The 17,737-nt window shown below is 49.2% G+C and overlaps 1 protein-coding gene across 1 annotated transcript in view; it reads right to left on the bottom strand.

Annotated features, from left to right (window-relative positions):
* The window catches only part of FAM78B (family with sequence similarity 78 member B), an 80,163-nt gene continuing 62,426 nt past the window's right edge, over nucleotides 1-17,737 (bottom strand). Inside the window, exon 2 of the mRNA XM_058702354.1 lies at nucleotides 1-1,488. Coding sequence (XP_058558337.1) covers nucleotides 966-1,488 — 523 coding nt within the window. The 3' untranslated portion in view covers nucleotides 1-965. The remainder of the gene's footprint in view (nucleotides 1,489-17,737) is intronic.

Below are 17,737 nucleotides of genomic sequence, written 5' to 3'. Positions count from 1 at the left end.
GAATGAAAATAGTATTCTTATTTGTTAAAATGTTCTTGAAATTCTACATGGATTCCATGGTTTAGAAACAATTATCTTTTTGTAAATTTAGGGCTGGAAACAGGGAACAGAATAGGCAGCTGTAAACAAAATTGCAATTAAGGTTTCACTAAAAACATGGCAAAGGCCCCAAATATCATAGCTACTGTAGAATACAGGAACTATCTATCCAAATATTGTGATTAAGGAATACTCTGAACGATCAGATTTTGGAAAGAAGTGGGTAGATGGAACCATTGAGAGTCTCCATCTGTCTGTTCACATCAGGACCTTGGACAGTTCCAAGGAGGCTCTCCAGAAGGGAGCCCATATCACTCTATCTCCCGTTTTTTTTTAAGTGTGCCTTTCATTCCACTGAGTATGTTGAAGAGCTGATGGTCTACCAATAAATTCACAGGTATTAATTTGTAATAACAACTTATTTCTTTCTCTCCCCATTCTCTTCGCCACCTGACTTTCATTCCACCCCCATCCCCAGCACCCTCCAGTCAGACAGTGGGACTGTCTGTCTTACAAACACCTGGTGTGGATGTTTTCACTCCCACTTCTAATTGGTTGGGAAGCAGCATTTGCCACAGGCACTGTTTAATTTTGTTTCCATCCCCTGCATCTCGCAGGAAAGCAATGGTCAATAGTTCAGATAAAAGAATCATCCTGGTCAGCTCCAAAATATGGCTACTTGCATGGTAATCACAGCAAGTCTGTCAAATCAGCGATTTCTTTATTCCTAAAAGGAAGGGAATTTTCCTAAGGATTATGGTTCTACCACCCAAGAAGCAGCCCTACTCTTCACAAGTGGCTGCAAAGGCTGGCAAACCGAGAGGTCTGCTTTGGCTCAGAAACTCAGTTTGGCTCCTGCCACCCCTGGCAGCCTCACTGCGTGTCTCAGCGTCATGTGCTCCACACACAGTCAGGCCAGTCTGCTTCTACTTAGGAGGGATCACAACCAGAGGTGGCCCTCGTTTGGGTCTCCACATGAGGACCTGGGCATCGTTGGCATTGGGTTTCACTAGTGCATTAGGGGGGATGGGCTCCATCCGGCTCAGGATCCGGGGCTGCTCCTGCTGAGTCCTGCCCACTAGCCGGGCCCGTTGCCCCAAGAGCTGAAGAGGGTCCACCTCAATGTCCACCCTCATCCTCCACTTGATGGTCTGCAGAATGATCTTCTCCTTCGTGGTGGTGTTCATGGCCACCAGCCAGGTAGTGAAACTTTGGTCCCTCTTGATCCTTGTGAGCAGTGGCACATTGCTGTCACTCACTGGCACTGCCCACGTCACACTTGGGTAGAAGTTGTCATTCATGCTGACGGAGAACCTGGAGATCTTGTTGGTGGGACCAACCAGGGTCACAGTTTCTGTGGTGTTCCCGTACCAAGGGTAGCTCACCCCATCTGAGTCACTGATGGCTTTTACTCTCCCTTCCCTCAAGTCAGGTAGTTCCCAGCTTGACCTGGCAAAGCAGAAGAGATGCACAAGAAAAGAAGAGGCTGTATGAATTTTTCAAAAGATGGAGACATGCCCAACACTTACTAACACAGTCAACTTGGTCAAAATGGGAAGCTCAGAGGGGAATTCAGGTCAGAAAGTTCTATGCTGTGTTGCTTTGGGATGAGATAGGGACAAATCGAAATAACACAAAGGTAAAAAAAAAACCAAAAAGTTAAATAAAATCATAGCTGGTTTAACTGGCAATGGGAAGCTCAAAGAGGCATTTGTGAGCCCCACAAAGAGGTATCAACTACTTGGGATGGTGGAATTGTAATCAGCTATTTAGAGTCAATCCATTGCAAGAACAACTTTCTTGGGAAGTATGAGTGTGTGCAAAGTTTGTTTGTTGGGAAGAAGTGGTTATGGTTTGATGTACTTGAAAGGAAGCATCAGGTGGAAAGGAGGGCAAAAGGAGGCAGAGTTAAGGGTTACACAAATTTCCCAGAAAATCACAGTCGTAGAATTTCTACTCAACAAAGAGGGTTGCTTAAATTCCAATCATTGGCCAATCCAGCACTTGGAAAACAGACATAGAAACTGATACACAAGGAGATAATGGTCACCTTCTGGAAACCACCTCAAAGCAAACATTGTGCTGTAGGCTGGCATACTAGTCTCTAAAGTGCTATTGTCCCATTGACTTCAGGTCCAGACTGGAAGTCTAATTGCTAATTTTATTTAATCTTTAAACAAATTTAAAGATTATTTTAATGTTCATTTATGTTTGAGAGAGAGAGAGAAAGAGAGAGCGAGCCAGGGAGAGAGAGTGCAAGGACGGGAGGTGCAGAGAGAAAGGGAGGCAGAGAATCCCAAGCAGCCTTCACGTTGCCATGCAGAGCCCAATGTGGGGCCCAGACCCATGGGTCATGAGATCATGACCTGAGCTGAAACCAAGAGTCAGATGCTCAACTGATTGGGCCACCCAGGCACCCCATTAATTGCTTAGTTTAGCGAACCTGCCATTCTGGGCACTTTGCTACTTCTCTTGGGTACCCCTGACTTTAGCCCATGTTTCTTCCCCCAGCTCATCATCATCATCATCACCACCACCATCATTGTCACAGCTGATACTTATTGAATGCTGCTCTATTTCAACCACTGTGCTAAGTACTTTAACTATGTTATCTCAGTTAATGCTCAAAATATCCCACAAGATAAATGAACTTTTATTTCCATTTTACACATGAGAGGATAGAGGTTTAAAGATGTTAAGGCCCATAATGTGGGGTCTACAGATTGTAAGAGGTGGAGTTTAGGAGTTTGTGCTTTTGACCACTATACCATATTACTTCCCCGAGTACCCTTACATGGTTCTGGAGAAAGTCAGAGTGGAGGGGACTCTGGCTGTCCATCTGCTTGCAGCTCCCAGAGAAGCCACTGGGAGCTGGATTGAATCCAAACAGAAGCAGAAATTAAGTCAGCAGAGCCTGAGTGTGCATTCTCCACATATCCACTGCTGGGACTAGGAATGATTCTTAGTAATATGAGAAGATTTTTTTTTTTTTTTTTTTTAGTGAAAGGCAGAGGGAGAGAGAATTTTTTAAAAAAATTTTTAATGTTTATTTACTTTTGAGAGAGAGAGACAGAATGCAAGTGGGGGAGGGGCAGAGAAAGAGGGGGATACAGAACCTGAAGCAGACTCCAGGCTCTGAGCTGTCAGCACAAAGCCAGACGTGGGGCTCGAACTCACAAACCGCAAGATTAAGACCTGAGCCGAAGTTGGATGCTTAACCAACTTAACCAACCAACCACCCAGGCACCCCTAGAAACAGAATCTTTTTTTTTTTCAATGTTTTTTATTTATTTTTGGGACAGAGAGAGACAGAGCATGAACAGGGGAGGGGCAGAGAGAGGGAGACACAGAGTCGGAAACAGGCTCCAGGCTCCGAGCCATCAGCCCAGAGCCTGACGCGGGGCTCGAACTCACGGACCGCGAGATCGTGACCTGGCTGAAGTCGGACGCTTAACCGACTGCGCCACCCAGGCGCCCCTAGAAACAGAATCTTAAGCAGGCTCAATGCTCAGTGAGGAGTCTGACACAGGGCTTGATCCCACAACCCTGGGATCATGACCTGAGCCAAAACCAAGAGTTAGATGTTCAAACCACTGAGCCACCCAGGAGCCCCAGAGGAATGTAATAATTAAAGAAATAAAAGAGATGCTCCACTCATCAGCTAAGTTCTTCCTCTTATGAAGTGACAGAAGATCCTACAGGGCTTTATACAAATGGCTTAAGAGAGAGCTCCACTGTCAAGTTGATGCTGAAATGTCTCAGCATCTTTTACTGTCACGCAGGGACATCGAGACACTAACTACTGCCTCTGGCTGGCCTCCACAGCACTTCCAGTGTGGCTTCCTGGAGAGGAAGTGAGCGCACAGCTGCAAGAACCTTTTCTCTTGTCTGCATGCCCTTGGTAGCTGCCGGGAAGAACTGCAGTGTATCATGATTGGCAGAAATGAAGAAGAAGAAATGACCTCAAATAGAAAGTCAGAGAGATACCGTTTTGTTGCACATGCTGGTTGTAGCTGAGCCAAGGAGTAGCTCACCGAAAATGCTGTGGCCACTTCTTACTGTACAAAAGGGAGTAAGTGTTATTTGAGCAGGACATATTCATATATGGGTCAGAGGTCAGGTGAAGCCCAATCTGCTTATTGGGTTTATGAAATGGCCAGACTGGAGTCAGCTTCTTGCCTCCAGCCAAAGTGTGGAGACAGTTATTAAGTCACCAGGCATTTACTTCCTGTGTTGCCTCAACTCTGATCTCCGTTTAGGTTACAGTGGCGAGACCTGTTTGGGGTTCTTTTGTGGGACTAGAGGACAAGTATTCTCAGCAGTGTAACACTGTACTTAGACACTGTGCCAACTGTGGCATATTGGCTAGGGAATTTGGTTTTTGATTCTGTTATAACACTGTCCTTTTAAAGACTGGCTATCTTGCTGGTTGATTAAGATACTTTGTCTATAGTGTCTTCACAGTTCCTATTTTTGCCCCCATCTTCCTGCCCAGAGCTACGTGAACAGACTTAAGCCCAGGGTCTAGAGGTCAGTCAAGTGAGAAATTTACAAAGCTTAGTTTGGTCCCAGATGTTCCGCAAACAGAGATAATATAATAAGGCTCTACTCTTGTGTCTGTCTTGGGAGAGAAGGAAGACACCCTTTTCTTGGAAGATCCTGTGGAATAGAGAAACAAGCTTCTTATTCATCACATGGAAACAAAGGGACATGGCTGAGTTTAGCCAATGGGTGCAGTGACCTTGGGAGGCTACGTACCCCATCCATCCACATTGCTGTGACTTTGGCCACTGCTCTATTGGAAATCCTTTGGGTCTGAGGCATGTTCTCTCCCACAGCCCCAGGGAGGGTTTGATTTTGGAAGTAGCCAAAATTCACTATGACTTCAATCTAGTGAATAGGGACTAGGTTTCTTTTCCAAAAATATCATAGTTTTATTTCTTTTATGAAAGATAGGTACTAATGCACATTTTAAGGTAGTGGCTTTTTTTTTCCTCCAAAAAGAGTTATGCCTATACAATGCATGATTGGTTTATATAGCTGATAAACCAGTTTGATAATGGTTTTCAAAGAAGTCCCTGATGAATTTCAGGAGTGATAGTACCGTGGAGTCTCTCTCTCTTTTAGAGAACTACTTTAAATGAATGCTTGAGGCGCTTCAAATTCTACATGGTCAAAGTGAACTCACCACCTCTAGCATACACTTGGCCCCTTCTCCTATCTCTGCTGCAGCGGGTGACCCACTACTCACCCAGCCTTCGAGGCCAGAAACAAGGGCCATCTTCCTATGCTCTTTCCTAGACTGTCTCAGCTACCGCATCACTGCATCCTGTGAATTTTGCTCCATACGTGATGTTTGAATTTATCTCCTTTTCTCCAGTTCTCACTGCCGTCATTTAATTCACACCCTTAGCATCTCCCACCTGGTCTACTGGTAAGGGGCCACAGCTGGGCCTCTCTGCATTCAACCCCAATCCCTTTCAAATTCATCTTTTAGCTGCATTGGTGTTCCCACATGCAGACATGATTCTGTCCTTTCTACACCCTTCAAAGTTTCCTCTGAATGGGCATCAATGGCATCATCTACATGGTAAGATTCACGTTTCTTAATATATGGTTCTGCATGGTCTGGCCTCCCCACCCCAACATGCCATGCTGTTCTTCCCCTCTTCCTTTTGCTCATGCCATGCCCACTGCCTGAAGCTCTCTCTCCCCTGCTAAAGTCTCACTGGACCTAAGTACTCTTTTTTGAGAATCATTACATGCGTCACCTCCTCCAGGAAGCCTTCTCTTCCAAGCTCTCCTGGATATATCCAGCTCTTTACAGGTCCCAGGTTATATTATAATTGTTTGTTTATGTGTCTGCTTTCTCCATTAGATTATGCTTTCCTTGAGGCTTGGGACTGTGACTTATTTTTGGATCATTAGTGTTTAGCACATTGTTGGCAGATAGTAGATCTTAATACATTTTTGTCAAAGGAATATTTTATTTAAATCATTTTCATGCTTGTCTTATATACAGCTTGTATATAACAAAGTGTTTTATCACAGTTTTATACTTTATATTTTCCCTCACCTTTAAAAAAACTATTATCTACCATTCATGTATTCCATTATTACAATTGCACCATATTTAACACCATGTTTATCCTTGGGGGGGGAGGCAGACAAGCCACACACAAATAAAATGAATGAACTGGTGACTACAAATGTATTTAGTGACTGTTCATGCCATAATATACCTACACACAAAAATTAATGACACAGACTTGGAGTGATACAGGAAGTCAGAAACATGGACATCTGTGCAGGCTATAGGGGGAGGGTTTGGGGAGGAAATGGAATTTGAGCTGTGAGGAACAAGGAAGGGCACACCTTGGCGGGAGTTTCCGTCATGGACAAATGTGTGGCATTAAGCATGAACATGGAGTGTCCAGGAACCAGAGGGACCACCTGGGAAGAGTGGAGACAAGGCTGGTTGGGCAAAGCAGTGTCAGTCTGGGAGGAAGTGCCTTTAATAATGGCCTTGAGCACTGGGCTTCATCCCAGGGGTGGTGGGACTTTTCAGCGAGAGATGATGAGCCAGGAAGAAATGTGATGTATGAAGAAGAATTAGAGAACCAAAGGGAGGGAACCAGGATGCTCTGGAGCTTTTGCAACATTCTAGGTGATCTTTAGTGAAGCTTTCATCTAGGCTGGTGGCTGAGAATGGAGAGGAAGGGCCACAAAGAAGAGATACTGCAAAGGTAGATCTACAAGGCTTGGCAACTGATCGCCTCTCAGAGACAAAAGAGGGAATAAAGTAAGACATTCACTCAAACAATTAATCAGAAGAGCCAAGCACAGTTGACTGGTGTGTGTGTGTGTGTGTGTGTGTGTGTAAAATCATTCTCAGAAGTAACAAGGTGTGGCCTCTCTGTGGCTGACATGCCACACCCATCTCCAGACCCACCCACAGTGGAATTTCAGGGTGCAAAGCTCTGACTCTTCCATTAGGCAGGGAAGACGGAGTCGTGTTTGTCTTTGTGTCTTTGCCCAGGACGTGGTGGTTAGAACATGGAGCACACACACAACTCTCGTTTCTCCTTGTGTCTCGCCAGCTCTTCCTCACCATCCTTTGCTGGTTCTGCTTCATGTCTCAACCTTCTACCTTCGGAGGGCCCCAGGTCTCAGTCTTTGGCCCTCCTCTCTTTTCCATCTTGGTGAATCCAGTCTCATGGCTGTAAGTACCATCGACATGCTGACAACTTCCAAATTTCTATCTCCAGCCTGGATTGCTCTCCTGGGCTCCATATACCCCCTGGCCCACCTGCCAACAACCCTGGAGTCACTCTTGACCACTCTCTCACCTTCCACTTGCTAACTATTGGCAAATCCTGTTGATGTCATCAATATCTCTCTAGAATTCAACTCCTGCCCATCCATCACCTCCATCGCCACTACCCTGATCCAAGCTACAGCTGGCTCTCCTGGATTGCTGCATTAGTGTCCTAAACTAGTATGCTTGCTAATACTTCTGCTCTGTTGCTCTGGTCTATTTTCAACATGGCAGTCACAGTGGTCTTGTTAAACAAACGTGAAATTATGTCACTCCTCTGCCCAAAATGATTCCACAGCTCCTAAACTATTTAGGAAACGTCAATGTTCTTAAAAGGACCTAGGTGGCCCTGCATGATCGGGGTCTCCATTTCCTCTTGTATATCCTTAACTTTTCTCTCCTTCTTGCCCATTCTGGCCTCTGTGCTGGTCACTGAGCATGCCAAGCAAACTCCCACCTCATGGCCTTTGCACTCTTCATTTCATCTGAAGCATTCTTCCTTCAGGATCTGTAAGGTTTGCTCCCTTGCCTCCATCATTCCTGGCTCAAGCATCGTGTTCTTAGTGCCACCTTTCCTGTCAACCATATTTAAAATTGCAACTTCCCGACCCAGTGTTCTTCATCCTATGTCTCTGATTTATTTTTCTCCACTGTCTAATATAATATATAACTTATTTCGCTTATGGTCTCCCAACTCCCCAAATGTAAGCCCAAAGTATGTCTTATGTTGTGTTCACTGCCATATCTCCAGTACCTAGAACAATGCCTGGCACGTGGAAGGAGTTCAAAATTGGGGCCCCTGGGTGGCTCAGTCGGTTAAGCATCCAACTTCAGCTCAGGTCACGATCTCACAGTTTGTGGGTTCGAGCCCCGTGTTGGGCTCTGTGCAACAGCTCAGAGCCTGGAGCCTGCCTCAGATTCTGTGTCTCACTCTCTCTCTGCCCCTCTCCTTCTCACACTCTGCCTCTCAAAAACAAATAAACATCAAAAAAAATTTTTTTAAAAGGAGTTCAAAATTATTTGTTGAATAGATAGGTATTGAAACAGTCTGAAGTGAAAGGTAGGAGGAGACTGAGTTTCAATTGGGACGCGATGCTTTTGTGGGGTTGCAAAGTTGGGTCTAGAGCTTAGGAGAAAGTGAGGGCTAGAGGTGTAAATCTGGCAACTATCTGCATGGAGAGGGTCAGCTGACCTGACGGTGATATTGGGATCACTGGAGCTGAAGGAGATGCCTTAGGAGGCTCGTTCAGATGGCCAGAAGACAAAGAGGAAACTAAGAAGCAGAAGGACCAGCAAAAGGGGACAATGAACTTCCAAAGTCAAGAGAATTTCAGGAAGTCACCGGTGTTTAAAGCCACATGAACTGGAGAGAGTGGGGTTAAGAAAAAGACCATTAGATTTATTATCAAGACTCGGTAAGGAGTTATGGGGGGAATGAACAAGCACAAGGGGAAAAAAAGAGAATTCAGGTAATTCCTTCAAGAAGTTGGGCACCAAAGTTGGAGAGTTGTCCGAGCAGAGGAACCGAAAGCAGGATTTCTGGAGCCAGGTTGCCTCAGCTTGTAAACTGAGTGCTACCACCTACTGGCTGTGTCAGTTAGATAAGTCACTTGCCCTCTTTATGCCAGTTTCTATCTCCAAGCTAGGCATAGTAATAGGACTCCCTTGATGTACTTGGTGTGAGCCTTAAATGAGATAATGAATGTGAGGCGTGTGGTCAGGCATGGGCGCGAGTGAGATTTAAGTTCAGATATGAGTAAGGAAGCAAGACTCAGGAAGAGGGAGGGTTGGGAAAGAAGGAAACTCACAGCGGTCGACCCTTTCAGCTGCAAACACTTGACAGTAAGCATGTGAGGCAGGGATTATTGTACCCTGGTCACACACAAGGAAGCTCAGAGTGAACTGTGCAAACTCCTCCTCCTGGGGAGGGCAGTGCCAGGTTTTGAAGTCAGGTCTTTCTGGCCCCAAACCCTGCTTTCTCTCCTTCACCATGCTTGTGAGAAAGCTCCTTAATCTTAACCTTCAATGAGTCCCCAATCTCATTTTTTTCTCTTTGAGGTCTTCTTGGTGGTGAGTGGAGAAAGCACTGATTTGGGTGTCAGTGCCAAAGTAACAGCTGGCTGGCCTCAGACAAGACACTCCTGTCGGCCTCAGGCTCCTCATGTGTAAAATGGGAAGGCAAATTAGAGAAGGAAAGTGACTCCAGGCAAGTTACATCTCGGAGCTGTTACAAGGATCACACAGAGCAATGGCAGGTGAGCAGACGCTTTGGAAACTATAACACACAAGACCCACATTAGTTATTATCTCAATTCCCCTCCTTCTCTTACAACCCTCTCCTCACGGGATAAACACAGTGTTTTCATTTTGGACAATCGGTCATTGACCCAAAGCGCACAGCTAATGGACTCGCCAATGGAGCTAATAATGAAAGCATCGATTATTGCAACCTTCATGCTTTCTGCAGCCCAGTTTTAGAAGAAAAAGGCAAATCTTCTTTAAACAAGCTCGTGCGAAGCGTTTCATTCAAATAAGTGGCCCCTGGGTTGAGGTCCTGTTTCTACCCGGACCCAGCCAGTTCTCCCAGGGCCCACGAGGAGCAGAGCAACCTCCCCGAAGGAGCCCCTCTTTGCTCCCCCCACCCCCCCGAAGCCCCATGGTCACCAAGGAGATCGGGAGCCAGCAGCAGCATTCTTGAGGGCAGGGAGTGGGCAGGTATTCGGGGGTACTGCTGACACTGATGTCCCCTGATTGATGGGTGGTTTCAAGGGTGTTTCAAGCTCCCAGGGAGGCTTTGAGATCCAGGATGATACTGTCCCTCAGCCCAGGCAACAGGAGCTCCTGCCTGGCCCTCCACTTTAAGAGACCCACTCTGCTATCTTCTGGCTATGCCATTTCACATTGTGGGGCTAAGCGGACGTGTCCATCTGGAGCCGCTGCCCCTTCTTCTAGACCATGCTCTGGGTATCTGGGATCTCAGTATTCCCAGCCCATATGGCCCCACACTTGCCTCCAGGGTTGATGCAAGGCCTTTTTCCTGGTCTGTCTTCTTAAGGGTAGTCTACTCCACCTGTGTGAGCCAAAGCATGGTTGTTTGTAGGGGGCATGTATGGAGTTTGGACAGGTGTGTTAGGTGGTTAGGTGTCTACATGCATATCCATGATGGTCCGTATCTCTCTATATGGTACAGAGCCAGGGTGGGAAGAAGAGTGGGGCCAGCTAGGGGCCGGCTCATATCTTCTTATGCCTCTATACCCTAGCACAGAACTTGGAGGAGTCTGAGAATTCTAAATCTGAACCTCGCTTTCTAGGTTGTTAGAAAGGTATTATCTGTCAAGGTAAAAAGACAGAACCGATGTGATTTAGCACTGCCAGTCTGACTTACACCCTCAGCTTTCCGTTAGTTGACTTAGAATTAAAACTACTATTTAGAAATATGGTATGTAGGCCTTCGTTTGTGCTCTTACCTTGGACCCCACAAATATCGGGGACAGGTGGAGGCGGGAGCTCTGGAGCCCTGTGGCTTTGGAACTCTGGACAGCTCTAATTCAAAATTTTCTTTTGATTTGTGCGCTTTTACTCACATCTGTTCAGTCTTAACATTTACAAAGTACTCCCAGAAATAGCTTTGTACCCACTTCTTATATCAGTCTCATGAAGTGGGTATCATTCTACTTTCCATTACACAATAGGGAACTTGCTCAGGGGTCACACAGCTAGCGATGGGCAGAACTGAGTTGCGATTCTGGGATCTGATTCAAAATCACATGCTTTCCTCACAAGGACGCCCTGGTACCAAATTAGTGGTCCAAGGGTTCTGAAAAATAATGATAATAGTCATGGGTGATATTAGCTGACAGATGCTGCTGTCACCAATAGTGAAACATTTTTTACGCAACTGCTAAACAGACACCCTCCGCCCTCCCCAGGTGCCTCCTCCCTAGCCATCCAGGTTCCTTCCCAGGGCCCCGGATCTCTCCGAAATTCACCAACCAAACACAGGGTTGGACTGGGGACCTCCGAGACCCTACTCAAGCTCCAGGGCTGCATTTCAGCCCTGACCTTATCACAGGCACTGCTCTGAGTCTGTGATCTCTCCACCTGGTTGAGCCTGCTCTTACAGGAGACTGGCTGCTGTTAACTTTACTGCCCTTTGATGGTGGGAAGGGGCTCCTGCCTTCTCTCTTTACCTTCATGGCTTGAACCTATGGCGTCACCACTTGGGAAGGTGGAAAGTTAAAGAGAATGCCGTGTTTTCTGAGGATTCAGACTTTTCCCCGTTTAGTGCTGGGAAAAGCAGTGCACCCACATCCCAGAGAGCCTCCTGCTCAGTGTCACTTCTGACTTGGCAAAGGCAGCGCCCAGCACCTCTGCTTCCCCGGAGCCCTTCCACATGAGGAGCTTGAAGTCACAGCCCATGGTGAGTGAGTTAAGGGAGAGGAGAGGATGGAGAGAAGCCCCTTTCCAGGAGCAGGTGGGGGCAGGGCTCAGGGCTGCGAAGAAGGCTGTGATGAGAGGTGGGGGAGGTGGGGGTTCAGAGCCAATGCCCTACGTCACCTGGTGGGTCCAGACGCCCACTGCCTCTAGGCAGCCTCTCAGCCTGTTGAGACACCAGTCCCAGCCCCGGCCCTGGCATGGGTCCCGATTCTCAGATGGTTTGCACCATGATTACAGAGTAAGTTTTAAAATTAGGTCTTTCCTCATTCTGCACTGTTTATGTCAGACTCTCAGAAGCCGCCCACCTCCTCTTCCGCCCCTTCCTTTCTGACCACATCCTTTTTTCTTGGCACACAGCGAGGCATTTTTTTCCCACAGCAGAAAAGACCATTTCCAGTGTTTTTAAAGAGCCATCCGTGTTGGGAGAGGCTCCATGTTTAAGCGAAGGGCTTCTGTTGCCGCCGCATTCGTGCTCTGTTTTGATTGGGTTTCTGTAGCATTGGAGACGCCTTCTCGTGACGTATCTCCCCTTCACCACTTGGAGGTCAGTTTCTCCAGCAGACCCCCTGTTCCAGCTGGGTTCCCAGAGGCTTCTGCTGGCTTGTTCATATTTGACAAGCCGGAAGTCTCGGGTCAGTGGCCAGTTTTCTGGGTCACTTCTGAGGATGGCTCGCCTCGACTCCAATTCTGGGCTTCTTGGAACAAAGCGGCCTTCCCCACAGACAGGTGCAGGCCAGGGCCGCCTTAAACACCGAATGTCCTCACTCACACCCGTGGGCCAGGCATGCAGGGCCAGACTGTGTCCCTAGGGAGCACCGCGCCCTCTGAGCTAGGCACGGCGGGGGTCCGTGCCCAGCCTCCAGGGGCTCACAACCTACTTGCACTCAGAGGCTCCCCACACCCTCCTGTCCTCCAAATGAGGGTCCTCCCTCCATCTCCCAGAGGCTGCTCCAAGGACACAGCCCGGAAGGGGTGCTGTGGTGCTAAGACTGTCTGCAGTGCCCAGAGTTGCCCACGGATCAGTGTCAGTCCTCACCCCACACTGCCTGCCCCGGTCAACGGCAGCCACCCCTTGGCCTGCGTCGCTTGGCTCAAGTGACACTGTGTTTCCACTTCTCTTCCTCTTTCCCCTCAAAATGCTTCCCATTCACGATGTGCAACCCTGTGAAGTAACTCCTCACTTTCGATTACAGAACAAATACAAACGAATGATTTTTTAAGTGAGAACGTAGGCAAAACAAAAATAAAGGGAAATGCCTATAGTCCCATGGTCATCGATTACTACTCTTTTTCTTTCCTTCTTCTTTTAGAGAGAGTGCGAGAGGGTGCATGTGTTCCTGAGCTGCGGAGAGGCAGAGACAGAGAATCTTAAATAGGCTAATGCCCAGCACAGAGTGTGACATGGGGCTCAATCCCATGACCCTGAGATCATGACCTGAGCTGAAATCAAGAGTCAGACACCTAGCCAGCTGAGCCACCCAGTGTGGCCCCATCATAGATAACGACTTTTACCATTTTAGGGTATCCATTCAATAACGCCTTTCTTAATTTTAACTAAGAATCTATCTGTAGTAGCGAAATCCCAAAATGAGAGGGAAACAACACGTATCCACTCTCCTCCTCCTCTTGTCCATCATTTGTCTGGCCTCTAGGGATGAAAGCAGAGGATTCAGTTGGCTTCCATGGCTAGGGTGTGCAGCCCATGCCCCCCCCCCCCCCGCCCCCGACGCCACCACCTGGTCCCTCTGAACTCTTCCAGGGCCGTGGAGCAGAGCTCCTGGATGGTGCTGTCACATGGAGGCACTCACTCTGCTGGCTGGTGGGGTTTTCAGGGCCTCAAAGGGAGGAAGTCTGATTTCTGAAGACAGAAATGCAGTGGGTGTTCTCCCCAGAAATGAGCTGCTCCTCCCAGAACACAGGACCCCACACAGCTGGCTTTCTTTGGGCTCCACAGACCCTGGGCACTCGGATGGCTGCCCTGGATCTAAGCCGGACTTGGGTCCCCATTCACTTCTCCTCTCTAGGGTCCCTGTGTCCTCCTGATTGAGTCTCCCGCACCACCTGCAGCTCCTGACTGGGGTTCTGATCTGCAGGTTACCACACTGCCAACCTATGCATTCGGGGTGCGAGGAGCCATGGCCTCTTCACCTTGCCTGGTCCCAGCCCCAAGCCAGGCCTTCCCGGGGACTCCTACAATCTAGAACCCTGCAGCTGCTGTGACAGCGAAAGGCCTCTGACCCTGTGAGCACCCAACTCCCCCCCCCCCCCTTTGCTTTTGTCCCTCCTGTTGTGTCACGGACCGGGAGGAAGTGTGGCTCGCTTGTTTCTTTTTGTGTTATTCAAGTGAGATTCCTAGTTTGGAGTCTCCCGGTGGATCCCTGGGGGAGGACGCGTTGGGGTCTTCCCACCCTGCCAGTCCCGGTGAACTGACAGCCTGGCATGCTGTGTGGTCTCGCTGACTTTTACACAGAACATCTGCAGCCTTTGATGTTGTTTGTAAAGACGCAACCAGTTTTCTGGGGGCTGGATCCAATGATGACGTGTGCATCTGATGGAGACGATGAACGCTGAGGACGGCTGGCAGGGGGCCCCAGGCAGCCCCGAGGAGGAGACAGCCTCTCTGACACCCCACCCTGACATCTGGACCTAATGCTGATGGAGGCCGGGGCCAGAATTCAGAGCTCTTCCTATCTGTTGGCCTAGACAGTGGTTATGATTCTTTCCTATCTGGTTTGGGAATCATCAAGGGGACAATTTCTCGAGGTCAAGGAGATACTAGTAATGACATGATTGCTAAATCTTCTGCACTACGAATAGGAAGTAACTAGATATTTACCAACTGAATGAATGAACCACGGCAGGGCTTCTGGGCACAAGCGTCTGAGCAGGAATACGGGGGCACCACCAAGTCCAGAGCTGTCTGAGCCTCACTGATCCCAGCCTGGGGAAGAGAGATCGCCCCTTCCCACTCCTGTCCTCTCCCCCCCACCCCCCGCCATCAGCTAGCCGAACAGAATGGCCCACAGGGCTCAGGCTGCTTTGGGGGACCAGACCTGGGGAGTTAAGTAGAAAGACCAACAGATCAGGGAAGAGTCTGAGAGACCTTGGTCTGGGTCACCAAGCCAAGAGCGAGACTCAGGAGTGGGTTCGGGGTGGGCGGGGGAGGGGGGAGTATCAGTGCAGGGTCTAGGGTGAAGGCTGCTTGGCCCGAGTGGTCTTATGGGGCCTACAGTCTGGAAACCAGAAAGTGAAGTCAAAGGTCTGTTTATTGGATCAAGAATAAGACCAGAGGAGCCAGACTGAGCAAAACAGCTGTGGTGATGAGGTGGAAGTCACGGCAGACAGAGGGGACTCCGGAAAGTCAGATGTTATTAATACCACTATTAATGGCTATTTCCTGGGGACTCACTGTGTGTCCAGCATTCTACTAAACATTTGACACAGCACCTCAAAGGAGGCACGAGTTACTCCCCTTGACTTTTTTTTTTCTCCAAATAGGGAACTGAGTCTCAGGTTAAAGCATTTGGCAAAGTCACAAAGCAAGTAGGTGGCCGACCTGGTCTGAACCTGACTCCCCAGCACCTGGGGCCACTTGTGGCTCAGAACCCAAGGCTGTTGGCAGGCAGTACTGAGCTGAGTGCCCAGCCTGATTCCCTCTCCCCCACCCTCCCAAAGCACTGGTTCTCCGTCCAGCTGCTGGGAGCGGTCACCTCTCACCAGCACTGGGCAGGATGCAGGCAGGAAGGTGGGGAACGGGGACGTGCCCGTGCCCCTTCTCCCAGCTGCCAAAGACATCGGCTTCTTGTTCAAGGACATCCGAGCTCCTGCCAAATAATACCCAAGCGGGGGGCGGGGAGGGGGGGCGGGTAGGTGGAAGGGTTAGGCTCATGAAGCTAAACGGAGGAGGGATGCAGACACAGGTCCACGGAAGGGACGAGGCTGAGGACCGAAATGGTGTGGGCGAGTGGCACAGACTCTTAAAATCAGAGTTTATTGTTTTCATTAACTTTCCGCTGTGTGTTCTTCACGCGCCACATTTCACTGCACGCTGAGCTGGGCAGCAGATGTGGGGAGTTACCGGCACCAGCTAAGCGGGGGTGGGGGTGGGGTGGGCAGGCAACATGAGGCTGCCGACACCTCAGCCTGGTGACACGGCCATGAAAATGGTTTATTAGGCAGGTGCCCTGCTTCACACACAGAAGGGATGCCTGTCTGCAGGGAAGTGGATGTGGACACGTTTGTAAGCACAGAGGAGTTCGCACGGGTATTGCCAAGCGAGAGGGACAGAGAGGTCCTAAAACGTCCAGGGACATCTAAGTGCTCCCCCCGCGTGGCCACGTGCACTCGGTCCAGGTGGACTGACCCCCTCGGCTATCACCAGGGACATCCTCCACACACCTGCCCTCCTCTAATCTGCAACAACACTACCAGATGGCCGGCGGCACGGCCCTGCTTTGCAGAGGAGGAAACTGAGACAGAGAGATGAAGTCACACCGGGATCAGGCAGCTGGGCAACCATGAAGCCAGGATTCATATCTGAGCGGTCGCCTCTGTGGCCCAAATTTCAGCACTCAGCTCTCCAGAGATGGAGGGTTCTCAAGCTCCTTCCATGCTCCAGACACCATGCTCAGTGCTGTGATTCAGCTCATTTGGTCTTCATAACCTCCTTGTGAAGGAGGCGTTGCTAACTAACCCTGCCAGCCCCAGGCAGCCTCTCGGATGGAGAAGTTAAGGAAGTTGTCTGTATTCCCCCAGCTGGGAAGTGGCTGAGATGGGATTTAGACCCAGGAGAGACCCCACACTCTTCCCCTTAAACTGGGTGCCTGCCTCCCACGTGACCATGTTGTGTTTTCAATTTTAAAAAGTTACATTATTGATCTGTGCCTCCTGATCTGCTCTCCCTGCTCATGGATGAAATCCTTTAACACCTTCTTTTTGAAGTCCTTCCACCTCCAAGGCCATATGGGGGGAGGGGACACGAAGATGGCCTTGGCTTGGCTCCTGGCAGGTGGAAGGGCTACACAAATAGCTTCAATGCAAAGAGGGAGGTGAGGAGTGCGCTCAGGCCGGAGAAAGTTTCTGGGGTGTTGGAGATGCCAGAGGGCACCTGTTTCTTGGTATTGTATTCTTTTTGATGCTATTGTGAAAGGCATTGTTCTCCTAATTCCCTTTTCAGAACACTCGATGCTCGTGCTTAGAAACAAAGTTGATTCATGAAGAGTGCATGTTGGCCGTTGTGTCCTGTGCTCTGGGGAAGGTGGCACTGAAGGGAGTCTCCCCCATGGTGGGGTCCAGGCTGCGGGCGCTTTGAGCCGACGCTGCTTAAGCTGTTGGTCACCTCCATCAAACACCCGGGGGACTGGCTTTTGCCCCTGGATGGATCATCTCTTCTCTGAAGATTCCGGCATCAGCCTGAGAGCCAGCAGGGGAGGTGACTCACAACAGAAACCTCTGGAACCTCACACTCTTTAGATGTGAAGTTGAAATCGGGAGCTTTAGGACTCTTCCTGTCTTTGGGAGCCCATCAAAGCTGTGTGAACCAGAAGGAGCACCGACATCCATCCACATGCTGTGTTCCCCTTGGTCCTCTCTTGCCAAGGGAATCTCCCTCCTCTGCAGACCCTGCTGGCAGGGCAGAAAAAGCACTCCACTTGACGTCAGAAGATCCAGGCCTGCATCCTGGCCTGTCACTCAGCTGCACGACCCTCGTGAGCTACACCCTGGCTGTCCTCGGCCTGGGTGGCCTGAGCTGTAAAATGATGACCCCTTACGGAGCCACAGTGCAAGTTACATGGCAAGTGTGTGGAATGCCAGGGTTTTTTTTATGCCCATTACAATTTCCGGGCTTCATCGAGTGACATCCAGCTCTGGCCAAGCCATTTCCACCCCACAGTCCTCCGGGAAGTGCTTCGTGACCATTTCAGCTCACCTGACTGCTGGTGA

This window comes from Neofelis nebulosa, chromosome 15 (genome assembly GCF_028018385.1).
Source record: "Neofelis nebulosa isolate mNeoNeb1 chromosome 15, mNeoNeb1.pri, whole genome shotgun sequence".
NCBI classification, from domain to species: domain Eukaryota; kingdom Metazoa; phylum Chordata; class Mammalia; order Carnivora; family Felidae; genus Neofelis; species Neofelis nebulosa.
Note: the sequence above shows the minus strand (reverse complement) of the source record. Positions and strands in the feature narration are given on the sequence as shown.